At 59.6% G+C, this 13,329-nt stretch overlaps 1 protein-coding gene across 2 annotated transcripts in view; it reads left to right on the top strand.

The window, feature by feature from the left end:
* NAP1L4 (nucleosome assembly protein 1 like 4) overlaps positions 1-5,773 on the top strand; it is a 48,463-nt gene extending 42,690 nt beyond the window's left edge. Inside the window, exons 15-16 of one of the 2 annotated variants that reach the window (XM_070457835.1) lie at positions 1,340-1,377; positions 4,770-5,773. In XM_070457835.1, the coding sequence (XP_070313936.1) occupies positions 1,340-1,345 (6 nt within the window). In that variant the 3' untranslated portion in view covers positions 1,346-1,377; positions 4,770-5,773. The remainder of the gene's footprint in view (positions 1-1,339; positions 1,378-4,769) is intronic. The other variant, XM_070457834.1, reaches the window with a different exon arrangement.
* The last annotated feature ends 7,556 nt before the right edge of the window (positions 5,774-13,329 follow it).

Consider the following 13,329-nt stretch of genomic DNA (forward strand, 5'->3'; position numbering starts at 1 on the left):
TGATAACTAGAATAAAGGAGCAGCAGGCATGACTTTACAGTTGTAACTGGACTGAGACAAGTGAGGGGATACGTCTCAATAGCTTAGATAATTTGAAATAAATCAGGAAGCTTTGCAAAAACCAGCAAAGAAACAACTGATGAGGGTGAGTGGCAGTCCCAGTAATTTTACACATAAGTGAGATTGAACCTACCGTCTCAGATGAGCCTACATCAAGGAACTTGCCACTTGACACGTACTTTAAATATAGAAGTGTTTTAATGCTGTTCTAAAGCTGTATTGAGAATTACTCTCGTGTGCTCACATGAAATTTATGGCTCACCTGCCCCTTAGGACTAAGGGTGTCACAGTCCGTCAGAAGACTCACTGTACTCGGTGCTGTGGACTCTGTATCTCTGAGTAGACATTGTTTCCCCCGGTCGGGCCCTAGGCTGCCGTGTGTAACTGAGTCTGAGTGCTCTGTGGCACCGGCCATGTCTACGAGTGCACGCTTACAGTGGTGCTTCCTTCTAGGGAAGGGTGTGAGTGTGTTTACCACCTCAGCGTACCGTGTAGGTACTGCTCGGGGCATGGGCTTGGGCACGTTCATCTCTTAAGCCAGCCTGTCCCCTTTACAGTGGAAGCGTACACACCGGGGCCCCGAGTGCCTCGCCCTTCGCCGTCAGCTGAGGAGCCGTGCCCTGCCCGCCCCCAGGTGTATGAACCTGGCTGTCCTGCGGCCCTCGGGGGCCTGAGGCTCGTGTGCACGGCGGGGTTCCAGGCCAGAGGCAGTCGGCTCTGGCGTCCGCCTCTGACTGCAGGGCCGTCTGCTGCTCGTCTCTGCGGCACTGAGGCTGCTCCCTCCTCCTGTCGTGGCGTCCCTCCCGTTGTCGTCCCCTCTTCTCTCCGTGGCCAGCCATCCTGTCTTTTCTCACGTCTGGGTTTTCTAGAAGAGCAGCGCACCTGGTGATCACAGAAAGGAGGGAACGGCCAGCACTCACCCTCCATGAGGGCTTCGGTGTGTTCGTTGGTCAGGAGTGGGCGAGAGGGACCAGAGGCTCGTGGGGTCTCAGCCACGCCGAGGGGTCTGGGCTGGTCCTCTGGGGCCGTGATGGGACACTCCTGCTCCTCTGGTGCTCCTCTGAGGACTCTCGAGTCAGTCTGCCACGAGCAGGGGAAGTGTGGGAGAGGGCTGTCTGGGTATTAGAGGTGCAGATCTGAGTGTCAGGTTCCCCAGCTCAGGGTTGATATTTTGCAGCCCTTTTGTACCATGAGAAATTGGCTCTTTCCTCCTGTTTAATTTTGTGCATTTCATTTTCTCTCATGCTGATGGTTCCTTTCAATTTTTTTCCCCGTTTAGGTGTAATTTTTGTCTGTTAATCATTCATACGTTTCTAGGTAAGGTGGAATTCCATTCATTCATATCTTCCAAACTTGTGGTCTGTGTTCTGTAACAATGCCACATTGTGACTGGTACCGTGTCCAGGGATGCTCAGCACGTGCGGGGCTGGACAGGGCTTGCTGAGAGCAGGTGTCTGCCGTGTGCACTTTGAAAACCAACCGACAGAAACCACGTCGGGCTCCTGTTGGCTGATGTCACTGGTGTGGCATCTTTGTTGGCATTGGAACTGCCCTCCCCTGCCCTGAGTAAGAGGACAGAATAAGGGTCTGGGACCAGAGTGCCCAGGCCCCCCAGCAGGGCCAGCCTGCTACCCACTGTGGCTTTTTTTCCCTTGAACGTGTGTCTGTTGCTCGTTCCTACTCCGTAAGTCCATGTGTTGTGCAGACCAGCAGGGAGTGAAGGGTGGACTTCATGTGCCAGAATGTTCTGTCTCAGGAGCTGCTGGCGCCAGCGTCCCTTGGGTGTTGGTGAGTGCAGTGGAGGTTGCCAAGGCGTGTGCGGCTCAAGTAAGAGAACCGGCTCCAGACCAAGGCCTGTCCCCTGCAGGGTCCCCTCCCCGTGGCTCTGCCCGTGTCACGAGTCCCCCCCACGGACGCCGCTGTTGGCTCCTGTGGGGAAGGGAGGGAGGTGCAAACAGGAGACCTGTGTGAAGCCGGGTGGCAGTGTTGGCATCTAGGCAGGAGCAGGGCTCCCCAGACTGTGCTTGTGTGGAGGGTGTCTGTCTGCATCCCCTCCCTTCACTCAGGCGGGCTGGCTTTCTTAGAAAACCAAGGCAGGCAGGCAGGCAGGGGTAGCTACAGAAGACTTTTTTTTTTTTTCTTTTACTACAACAGGTCTTCACTGTGGATGCAGGATCTTTAGTTGTGGCATGCAACTTCTTGGTTGCAGCATGTGGAGTCTAGTTCCCTGACCAGGGATCGAACTCTAGCCTCCTGCATTGAGGGCATGGAATCTTAGCCACTGGACTACCAGGGAAGTCCCTACAGAAGACTTTGGATAGGTGACATGCACAGCCACCCTGGGTCCCATCTGAGAGCTTCGAGTGGTCAGGGTGTGTCTCCTTGCTCCTGGCCCCCACTGCCTGTGGTGTCTGAGGGGTGTCACCGGGCTTGTTCGGCCCGAAGCCCCTCTGCTCCCCACCCCCTGCCGTGCGGGCCGTCCGTGAGCAGCCCAGCGTGTCCTCTGGGCAGAACCAGTCACGCTGTCAAGTGTCTGTCTCCAGGCCCGGAGCCCCTGTGGAGGAGGCCGTTCCCAGGACTGAGCCAGCAGCGCTGAGGCTGGGGCAGGTCGGTGGGGGCCTTGTCCTGGGCTCCACCCTCTCGGGCAGTTGCTGTCTGTGAAGGCCTTTCTCCTAAATTCCCCCAGCTGGCAGGGGATTGGTTCTCTTATCCCTTGTTGACCGGGCTTCTGACAGCTTCGTGATGTGAGGGCGGGGTTTCCTGCAGGTCGTCTTGGCCCCTCCCAGGCCTGAACCATGGTGTCTTGTTGACAGAGTTCACTCGCGTGACTGCAGGGCTCTGTCAGGGCTCCAGCCTGGAAGTTGCGTCTGTGTGGATGCTGGCCCGGGGTGGGGCTGCGCTTGGCCTTTGGGAGGCAGCGTGCCATGGGTGGCCCTGCTCCCCCTGACTGATGAGCTCCACTCCGCCTCCCCAACTCCCGCTGCCCATCCTGGCCTTGGGACAACCAATTCCCACCAGCGTCTGCAGGCCCCCGAGGCAAACAGTTGGTGATGCACGCTGGTGGTAGAGAAGGTGTGGCCCCAGAGACAGCACGCTGACTGCTTGCTGCTCCGTGTGATACGGCATCCTGTCTGTCCACTGTGTCCATTTACCTGGAGGGAGGTGGGGCCACATCCCAGTCCCGAGCCTCCTGCCCGGGGCCTACCTACCCAGCCCACCACCTGCCACACGGTCCCAGCCCCTCGGCCTCAGCTCTCCAGCCTGCTTTCTTCCTGCAACTCCAGCTGTGGAGACACACGTCTCCCGTTGTCCACAGACGGCTGCGTGCCTCTGCCCCAGCCCGGAGCACCTCTGTACACCCAGTGAGTCTGGAACCAGCCTCTGAGCCCTGTGGCCATGTGTCCGGGCTGCCTCCAGGCCCCCTTTGAGATGACAGTTAGGTCTCTCTCTCTTTTTTTAAAAAATTTTTATATATATATATTTTTAATTTATTCATTTATTTGGCTGCACCAGGTCTTAGTTGCAGCATGTGGGGTCTAGTTCCCTGACCAGGGATTGAACCTGGGTCCCCTGCATTGGGAGCTCAGAGTCTTAACCACTGGGCCAGCAGGGAAGTCCTTAGGTCTCTTCTAAGTAGAATTTCTCGTCGGGGTGCTCACTCTGGGCCCAGGCTCCTGGTGGTATTCCTGGAGAGTGTGTGATCAGGTGCTGTTAGCCCAGTGCTGGGCTGCCCCGGGGCCAGGCCTGGAGCGAGCATCCCACTCGGCCCTGGGCTTGTGCACCTGTGCATGAGGGCCTCAGCCCGGGGCCCGCGGTCAGGGATTTGTCTCTGCATCCTTTACACGTGGTCTTTTCATCCCGCAAATGGTTCCCACAGGATGGTGCCCCGCTTGTTAATCCTCAGCATCAGTTGTGTTATCCCAGATGTTTCTTTTAAACTGTGTGATGCCAGTTTTTCTTAGACTCTGTGGACATGCCACGTTATATTCAGAGTAATTTGTCATCTTCCAAGCCAGAAATCATGAATTCCTGTTGAGTAAATCATTGGCTCAGAAGTATTAGTAAAATTGGTGTCTGTCTCCGAGGCTTTCGTGGTCTCCGCACAGAATTCATGGGGTTGCTGAACAGATTGAAATGCTGTGAGCTGTTCTCCGTTAGACTATAGTCAAGGAGTCCGCTCTGGGGAACGGTCTCCCCCTCCGCCTCTTCTGGAAGGCTAGCGTGCCAGCTGTGGGGCTCCTGGAAGGCTTGGGCTTTGTCTGTGGAGCTCTTAGTGGCCCCTCATCCGTGTCATGGCCTTGTCCCCGTCAGTGAGCGGAGCTCTGAGTCCTGGTCTTGGGGGCAGGTGTGCTCCAGGCAGGGCCCTGAAGCCTGGTCCATCCGTGCTGTCCCAGAGCCAGGGCCTTCCAGCGTGGGGCCAGGGCGCTGCTCTGTCTGTTTAATCACTCTGCCACTTAGGGACCTCCCCTCACCCCGAGATCCTCCTGCTGACAGTTAAGGTGTCTTTAAACAAGAAAAGGCAGCCCCACTGTGCCCTTGTTTCTGGGAAGTTAGCTTATTTTTTTTGCTACTATTTTCAAAATGTATGTTAGCAACCAGTTTTTTAGTAAGAACAAGTGAAGTACTGAGTCTTTGTTTCTGTTGTTGGATGGAGATGCCTGCTGACGGGTTGCCTGTTTCTCTACAGTCTTGTTTTCTCTCGTTGACAGAAGGAGCCCAGCCAGCCCTCGGAGTGCAAGCAGCAGTGAGGCGCCCGCGTGGACAGTGCTCACACCTAACTCGTTTTCAAGTGCATGATTTTCACGTTAACTTCTCCTTTACTTTATTATTTTGCTTAACCTGTACAGTGGCAGCTCAGATGCATTTCAGAGATAGGAGGTTAATTCCAGCACCCTCTACAGCTTCGGGCACGGCCCAGTGGACTCACCCAGCCCTGCCTTGGCGAGGGCCCTTCAGATCGAATTGGGGGATCACTGGACGCCAAGGGCACGTGTCCAGGGGTGTGGTTCCAGGGCATCTAGAACTCCTTCACCCCTCCCGCCACCGGACAGGATTTGTTTTGTTTGAAGACGCCCACGCACTGCCTCCAGCCCCGGCAGAACCAGCCGGGGTAGGCGCCCTTCTCACACTGCTCTCTCTTTAGTTTAATTTTCCTCAGGACTGACCCTGAGGCTCCAGCTTTTGTGGTTCATCTCCTATTTATTTTTATCTTTCACGCTGGTGACGGCTTGGGGGCGTGCACTGTCGCTTGTTGAAGTTCCTGAGACCCTGTGGGGACCGGACCCCCGGCGCCCTGAGCCGGAGGTGCTGGTCAGGCGGCAGCCCCCGCGGACGCTGCCGCGCCCTCAGGACGCGCGGACCAGGCTTGGCCTTGGGGGCGGGTGGGGCTGTGGGCGGAACCAGGGTTGGCCCGGCTTCGCGGGGAGGGCTCCGGCCGGGAAGCACGGCTCTCCTCCCTGGTGCGACACGTCTTGCTTTCTCGTAGCTCCCATTTCCTGGCCCCACGCTCATTTTGTCTTAAAAGCCCTGGGTTCCGAGCGACCTGTCCCTGGTGGCGTGTGGGTTTTGAGTGTGTGACCTCTGGCCCGGGGAGTTCAGGCTGTGGCCAGGCTGTAGAGTGCTCAGCCTTACTTAACGATACGTTTGTAACTGAATACAGTGTTTTCAATTTGTACAGAATAGTTAGGATATTCTATTAAAGTTGTGAACCATGGACCCAGTGTGTGCGTCTTCCTTGGGGGGCTGCGGCGGGTGGGGGCCCTCGGGCCGGAGGGCGGCCAGTGTCGGGGCGCTGGGTGTGGGCAGATCCAGGACTTCCGGGCTCCTGGTTTGTGTTTGTTTCTGAGTCGCAGTTCCCTGTCGATGGGTTGCGGTCCCCGTCCCCGCCCCAGCAAAGAGTCGTTTCTCAGCATTTGCAGGTTTGCGCCCTCTAGGTTGGAAGCTTCCAGAAGGGATGCTTCCTGAGTGAGGGCCGTGTGCCGTCGGTCTACTCGCCGCTGCTTTTCCAGGGTTTCCTCCCGCCCTCTTCTCAGGAACAGGAGCTCTTCCCAGAAAAGACCTGAGGGCCAGGCCTCGTCAGGCTTTTCCCGTTTCCGGTGTTTGCTCCGCCCCCTTCCCAGAAGCACCCGCTGCCCAGGCCCCTTGCTCCAGCTCCACAGCTGGGACTCTGCCTGTGGCGAGGTCGGGGCACCCAGAGAGGGAGGAGACGCCGGGGCAGGCAGGCAGGTGGCTGGCCGTCCTCGCCTCCGCACAGGAGTCCAGCCCACCCGACGCCCGCCTGCCTGTGGGGCTGGCGTCTCATGAGAGCGGCCAGAAAGCAGAGGGTGCTGGTGGGCATGAGGGAGGGTGGGAAGCTCGGAGCATGGCTGAGGGGTGAACGTGCGTTCAGGGACGACTGTGGAGCTGGAAGGTCTTGACTGAAGTGTCTAGGCAGCCAAGCCTCAGAGCCCCCAGCAGTGGGAGGTGGGGACCCTTGCCCGTGCCCACCCCGGAGGCCATCAAGGAGAGGCTGCCTTGTTCCCACCGACACGCAGCCGATACCCCATCCTCGGAGGGTGCGCGAGGCCCCCACACCCCTGCCCTGTCGCCTCAAGGGCCCCCACTCCAGGCTGGCTGCTGTCACCACTGACCCGGGGCGCTCCGTGACCGCGTTGATGACAGAAGGGCGGACAGGGTGGTGGTGTAGGGTGCTGTGCCCGGGGAACCTGTGGGAGGCGAGCAGACGGCGTGGCGCTGGGGGCACCTTGTCTCGCTGCCGCTGGTCCCTCTCTCACTGTCCTCACCAGCGGGCGATGCACCTGAGTTCACACCCGAAGCAGCGGCTCCACCCTGAGCGCAGAAGGATGCTGGGCGAGTCAGGCGAGCAGCTGCTCTTCCGTCCATTGGTGGGCAGCGGTGAGCGTTCGCCGGTTGGTGTGAGGAGAGCCAGGGGAGACGGCTAGGTTCTCTGCCCGGCACCCTGTAGGCTTCGGGAGAGGAGGTGCGTGTCACCTGGGTGCGAGTCAACATCGTTCCCGGTTTGAGATGGCCACAGGCTGGGGCGGCCCCTCACTCACCCCCAGGAGACAGGAGGGGTCCCGTCCCCTCCCGTGGCAAACTCCTGGCCACAAAGGACCAGGGCACCTCCCTGCCAGTGGGGAACATCTGGGGTGTGTTGGGAGGAACAAAACCTATGTCATGAACACATTTATGTGTGAGTGCACAGTGGAGCATGGGAACGCGTGTGTGAGTGCACACCGGTGCATGGGAACACCTGTGCGGGAGTGCAATAGGTGCATGGGAACGCCTGTGCGGGAGTGCAATAGGTGCATGGGAACGCGTGTATGAGTGCACACCGGTGCATGGGAACACCTGTGCGGGAGTGCAATAGGTGCATGGGAACGCCTGTGCGGGAGTGCAATAGGTGCATGGGAACGCGTGTGTGAGTGCACACCGGTGCATGGGAACACCTGTGCGGGAGTGCAACAGGTGCATGGGAACTCCTGTGTGTGAGTGCAACAGGTGCATGGGAACACCTGTGCGGGAGCGCAACAGGTGCATGGGAACGCCTGTGTGTGAGCGCAACAGGTGCATGGGAACACCTGTCCGGGAGTGCAACAGGTGCATGGGAACGCCTGTGTGTGAGTGCACACCGGTGCATGGGAACACCTGTGTGGGAGCGCAACAAGTGCATGGGAACACCTGTGTGGGAGCGCAACAAGTGCACGGGAACACCTGTGTGGGAGTGCACACCGGTGCATGGGAACGCCTCTGTGTGAGTGCACACCGGTGCATGGGAACACCTGTGTGTGAGTGCACACCGGTGCATGGGAACGCCTCTGTGTGAGTGCACACCGGTGCATGGGAACACCTGTGTGTGAGTGCACACCAGTGCATGGGAACACCTCTGTGTGAGTGCACACCGGTGCATGGGAACACCTGTGTGTGAGTGCACACCGGTGCATGGGAACACCTGTGTGTGGGTGCACACCGGTGCATGGGAACACCTGTGTGTGAGCGCAACAGGTGCATGGGAACACCTGTGTGTGAGTGCACACCGGTGCATGGGAACACCTGTGTGTGAGTGCACACCAGTGCATGGGAACACCTGTGCGGGAGTGCAACAGGTGCATGGGAACACCTGTGTGTGAGTGCACACCAGTGCATGGGAACACCTGTGCGGGAGTGCAACAGGTGCATGGGAACACCTGTGTGTGAGTGCACACCGGTGCATGGGAACACCTGTGTGTGGGTGCACACCAGTGCATGGGAACACCTGTGTGGGAGTGCACACTGGTGCATGGGAACGCCTGTGTGGGAGCGCAACAGGTGCATGGGAACACCTGTGTGGGAGTGCACACCGGTGCATGGGAACACCTGTGCGGGAGTGCAACAGGTGCATGGGAACACCTGTGTGTGAGTGCACACCAGTGCATGGGAACACCTGTGTGGGAGTGCACACTGGTGCATGGGAACGCCTGTGTGGGAGCGCAACAGGTGCATGGGAACACCTGTGTGGGAGTGCACACCGGTGCATGGGAACACCTGTGTGTGAGTGCACACCGGTGCATGGGAACCCCTGTGTGTGAGTGCACACCGGTGCATGGGAACACCTGTGTGTGAGTGCACACCGGTGCATGGGAACACCTGTGTGTGAGTGCACACCGGTGCATGGGAACGCCTGTGTGTGAGCGCAACAGGTGCATGGGAACACCTGTGCGGGAGTGCAACAGGTGCATGGGAACACCTGTGTGGGAGCGCAACAGGTGCATGGGAACACCTGTGTGTGAGCGCACACCGGTGCATGGGAACACCTGTGTGTGAGTGCACACCGGTGCATGGGAACGCCTGTGTGTGAGTGCACACCGGTGCATGGGAACGCCTGTGTGTGAGTGCACACCAGTGCATGGGAACGCCTGTGTGTGAGTGCACACCAGTGCATGGGAACACCTGTGTGGGAGTGCACACCGGTGCATGGGAACGCCTGTGCGTGAGTGCATACCGGTACATGGGAACGCCTGTGTGGGAGTGCACACTGGAGCATGGGAACGCGTGTGTGAGTGCACACCGGTGCATGGGAACACCTGTGTGGGAGTGCACACCAGTGCATGGGAATGCCTGTGTGTGGGTGCAACAGGTGCATGGGAACACCTGTGTGGGAGTGAAACCGGTGCATGGGAACACCTGTGTGGGAGTGAAACCGGTGCATGGGAACACCTGTGCGGGAGTGCAACAGGTGCATGGGAACACCTGTGTGTGAATGCAACAGGTGCATGGGAATGCCTGTGTGTGAGTGCACACCGGTGCAATGGAATGCCTGTGCGGGAGTGCACACCAGTGCATGGGAACACCTGTGTTTGGGTGCACACCGGTGCATGGGAATGCCTGTGTGGGACTGCACACCGGTGCATGGGAACACCTGTGTGGGAGTGCACACCGGTGCATGGGAATGCCTGTGTGTGAGTGCACACCAGTGCATGGGAACACCTGTGCGGGAGTGCAACAGGTGCATGGGAATGCCTGTGTGTGAGTGCACACCGGTGCATGGGAACACTTGTGTGTGAGTCCAACAGGTGCATGGGAACGCCTGTGTGTGAGTGCAGACCAGTGCATGGGAACACTTGTGTGTGAGTCCAACAGGTGCATGGGAACACCTTTGTGTGAGTGCACACCGGTGCATGGGAACACCTGTGCGGGAGTGCAACAGGTGCATGGGAACACCTGTGTGGGAGCGCAACAGGTGCATGGGAACACCTGTGTGTGAGTGCACACCGGTGCATGGGAACACCTGTGTGTGGGTGCACACCGGTGCATGGGAACACCTCTGTGTGAGTGCACACCAGTGCATGGGAACACCTGTGTGTGAGTGCACACCGGTGCATGGGAACACCTGTGTGTGGGTGCACACCGGTGCATGGGAACACCTGTGTGTGAGCGCAACAGGTGCATGGGAACACCTGTGTGTGAGTGCACACCGGTGCATGGGAACGCCTGTGCGGGAGTGCAACAGGTGCATGGGAACACCTGTGTGTGAGTGCACACCAGTGCATGGGAACACCTGTGCGGGAGTGCAACAGGTGCATGGGAACACCTGTGTGTGAGTGCACACCAGTGCATGGGAACACCTGTGCGGGAGTGCAACAGGTGCATGGGAACACCTGTGTGTGAGTGCACACCGGTGCATGGGAACACCTGTGTGTGAGTGCACACCGGTGCATGGGAACACCTCTGTGTGAGTGCACACCGGTGCATGGGAACACCTGTGTGTGAGTGCACACCGGTGCATGGGAACACCTGTGTGTGGGTGCACACCGGTGCATGGGAACACCTGTGTGTGAGCGCAACAGGTGCATGGGAACACCTGTGTGTGAGTGCACACCGGTGCATGGGAACACCTGTGTGTGAGTGCACACCAGTGCATGGGAACACCTGTGCGGGAGTGCAACAGGTGCATGGGAACACCTGTGTGTGAGTGCACACCAGTGCATGGGAACACCTGTGCGGGAGTGCAACAGGTGCATGGGAACACCTGTGTGTGAATGCAACAGGTGCATGGGAATGCCTGTGTGTGAGTGCACACCGTTGCAATGGAATGCCTGTGCGGGAGTGCACACCAGTGCATGGGAACACCTGTGTTTGGGTGCACACCGGTGCATGGGAATGCCTGTGTGGGACTGCACACCGGTGCATGGGAACACCTGTGTGGGAGTGCACACCGGTGCATGGGAATGCCTGTGTGTGAGTGCACACCGTTGCAATGGAATGCCTGTGCGGGAGTGCACACCAGTGCATGGGAACACCTGTGTTTGGGTGCACACCGGTGCATGGGAATGCCTGTGTGGGACTGCACACCGGTGCATGGGAACACCTGTGTGGGAGTGCACACCGGTGCATGGGAATGCCTGTGTGTGAGTGCACACCGTTGCAATGGAATGCCTGTGCGGGAGTGCACACCAGTGCATGGGAACACCTGTGTTTGGGTGCACACCGGTGCATGGGAATGCCTGTGTGGGACTGCACACCGGTGCATGGGAACACCTGTGTGGGAGTGCACACCGGTGCATGGGAATGCCTGTGTGTGAGTGCACACCAGTGCATGGGAACACCTGTGCGGGAGTGCAACAGGTGCATGGGAATGCCTGTGTGTGAGTGCACACCGGTGCATGGGAACACTTGTGTGTGAGTCCAACAGGTGCATGGGAACGCCTGTGTGTGAGTGCAGACCAGTGCATGGGAACACTTGTGTGTGAGTCCAACAGGTGCATGGGAACACCTTTGTGTGAGTGCACACTGGTGCATGGGAACGCCTGTGTGTGAGTGCAACAGGTGTATGGGAACGCCCTTGTGTGAGTGCACACCAGTGCATGGGAACGCCTGTGTTGGCGTGCACACCGGTGCATGGAAACACAGCTGTGTGTGAGTGCACACTTGTGTGCGGGTGCCCAGTCATCCCATGCGGAGGCTCCCAGCTCAACAGGAAGCTGCACAGAGGCACTGCAGACTGCAGGAGAAGCACTGGGACGGCCGCTTTCTGCATCCCCTCTGGGGAACCATGTGATGGCGTGGGCAGACAAAGTGGGTTTACCTCAGGGCAGTCGGGGTAGAGGGCGGCATGTTGAGGCTACTCAGAATGCGGCACTGGGTTTTGTTTCCCTTGTGGCGTAGGAAGGGTGGGCAAGGGTGCCCGGTGCCGGGGCCTCAGGCTGCCGCTCGGCTATCCCGGGTACACTTGGCAAGGCTGCTGCGCGGAGCTCTGCAGTTGTGCCCTCTCCACCGAGCACTGGGGCTCTGACCCCACAGCCACGGCCCCTCATGGGCCCCCAGGTTCTGTCAGGCCTTGCCATTGGTGCTGGAAGATCACAGAGCATCCAGGAGGTCTGCCCAGAGCCATCAGCCCGGAGGCAGCAGGGCAGTGGTACTCCTGGTGCCTGACCAGCGTGCCCAGCTCTGCCTGGAGCTGCAGCTGCCTGGGCCCAGCACTGCCCATGCGGTCAGGCCCCCGCCTCTGTCCCCTGACTGCCGCAGGCCGGGTAGAGCTTTGATGGCCAGGGCGCCCCGCCCGGCCTTCACGATGCTCCTCAAGGGTCCCCTCCCTCCTGTGGTCTCTGCCGTGAGGCTCCCCAGGCCCCCGTTGCTCTGTCACCGGCCACAGGGCCTGGTTCCCTGCCTCCCTCAGGGCCTGTGCCTCATCTACCACCGTGTCCTCAAAACCGAGGAGTGGACTCCAGGTCCAGCGGCCACTCTGACTCCCTCCTCCGCCAGCCTCAACACCCCAGCTTCTGGGAGACGCGCGGCCCAGTGCCCAGCCCTCGGGGGGCAGGAACCCCTGGCTAAAGGCAGCAGTGACTGTGCACCCCACATGGGGTGACCCTTGACAGCAGGAGCCCATCGACATGGGGATCTCAGAAGTGGCACCTGAGTGGGGCCTGGGACACATGTGCACACTTGTCAGAGTCCCTCGCATGGGGGGGTGTGGTTGGACACTTCACAGTAGCTGAGTTTTCACAAGCCCCACAGATGAGGGTGGTTCCGGTTTTGCTTTTACAGGTTAGGGGTTTTGGCCCCAGGGCCTGGCGTGGGCACCAGACCTCCCGGCCCCTGCCTCACCCTGGTGGCTGGTCTGCTGTGTCAGTTCACGGCCTCCACTCTGGGGCAGGGGCCCTGCAGAGACCTGACTCACTTCTTCCAGGGCCCAGCCATCCCCACAGGCCCACGGGCTCCCCCTTCAGTCTAGGCCATGACAGGGCCGAGCTGACTCAACCCAGTGATTCCTACTCCCTCAACTCCTTCCAGCCAGTGGGGCAAGGGTGGGTGGGCTCACCCCGGAGGTGGGTGACTAAGCTGGGAAGAGGGAGGGTGGAGACTCGGCTCCCTGACCTCTGGCCTACCGTTGGCTCAGTCTCTCCTCCCTACTTCCCCTTTCTGCCTCCAAGCGCCCAGTGGGCCAGGCAACGCTGGGTGGACCTCAGAGGCCCGGTGAGACGGGGACCACCTCCAGCTGCGCCACCAGCCAGGCCCCTGGTGGAAGCAGGCGCTGTGCTGGGGGCCGGACCCTGCGGGAGGGCACTGTCCTGAGCATGGGTGATCCTTGGCTCCTGGGCTGCCGTGCAGGACTCGGTCCCGGCCTCCAAGCCCTCATGAGCAGCTTCCTTCCCGTGGGGGCAGACGTCCTCCCGGGCCCCAGGCACAGAGGGCAGGGCCACGTGGGCAGCGGGAGGCCACGACCCCAGACCCAGGCATCCCCCTACTCCCCCCAGAGTCGCTGGCAGGCAGTCCCCAACAGCAGGCTCT

This window comes from Odocoileus virginianus, chromosome 28, assembly GCF_023699985.2.
Source record: "Odocoileus virginianus isolate 20LAN1187 ecotype Illinois chromosome 28, Ovbor_1.2, whole genome shotgun sequence".
Classification (NCBI taxonomy): Eukaryota; Metazoa; Chordata; class Mammalia; order Artiodactyla; family Cervidae; genus Odocoileus; species Odocoileus virginianus.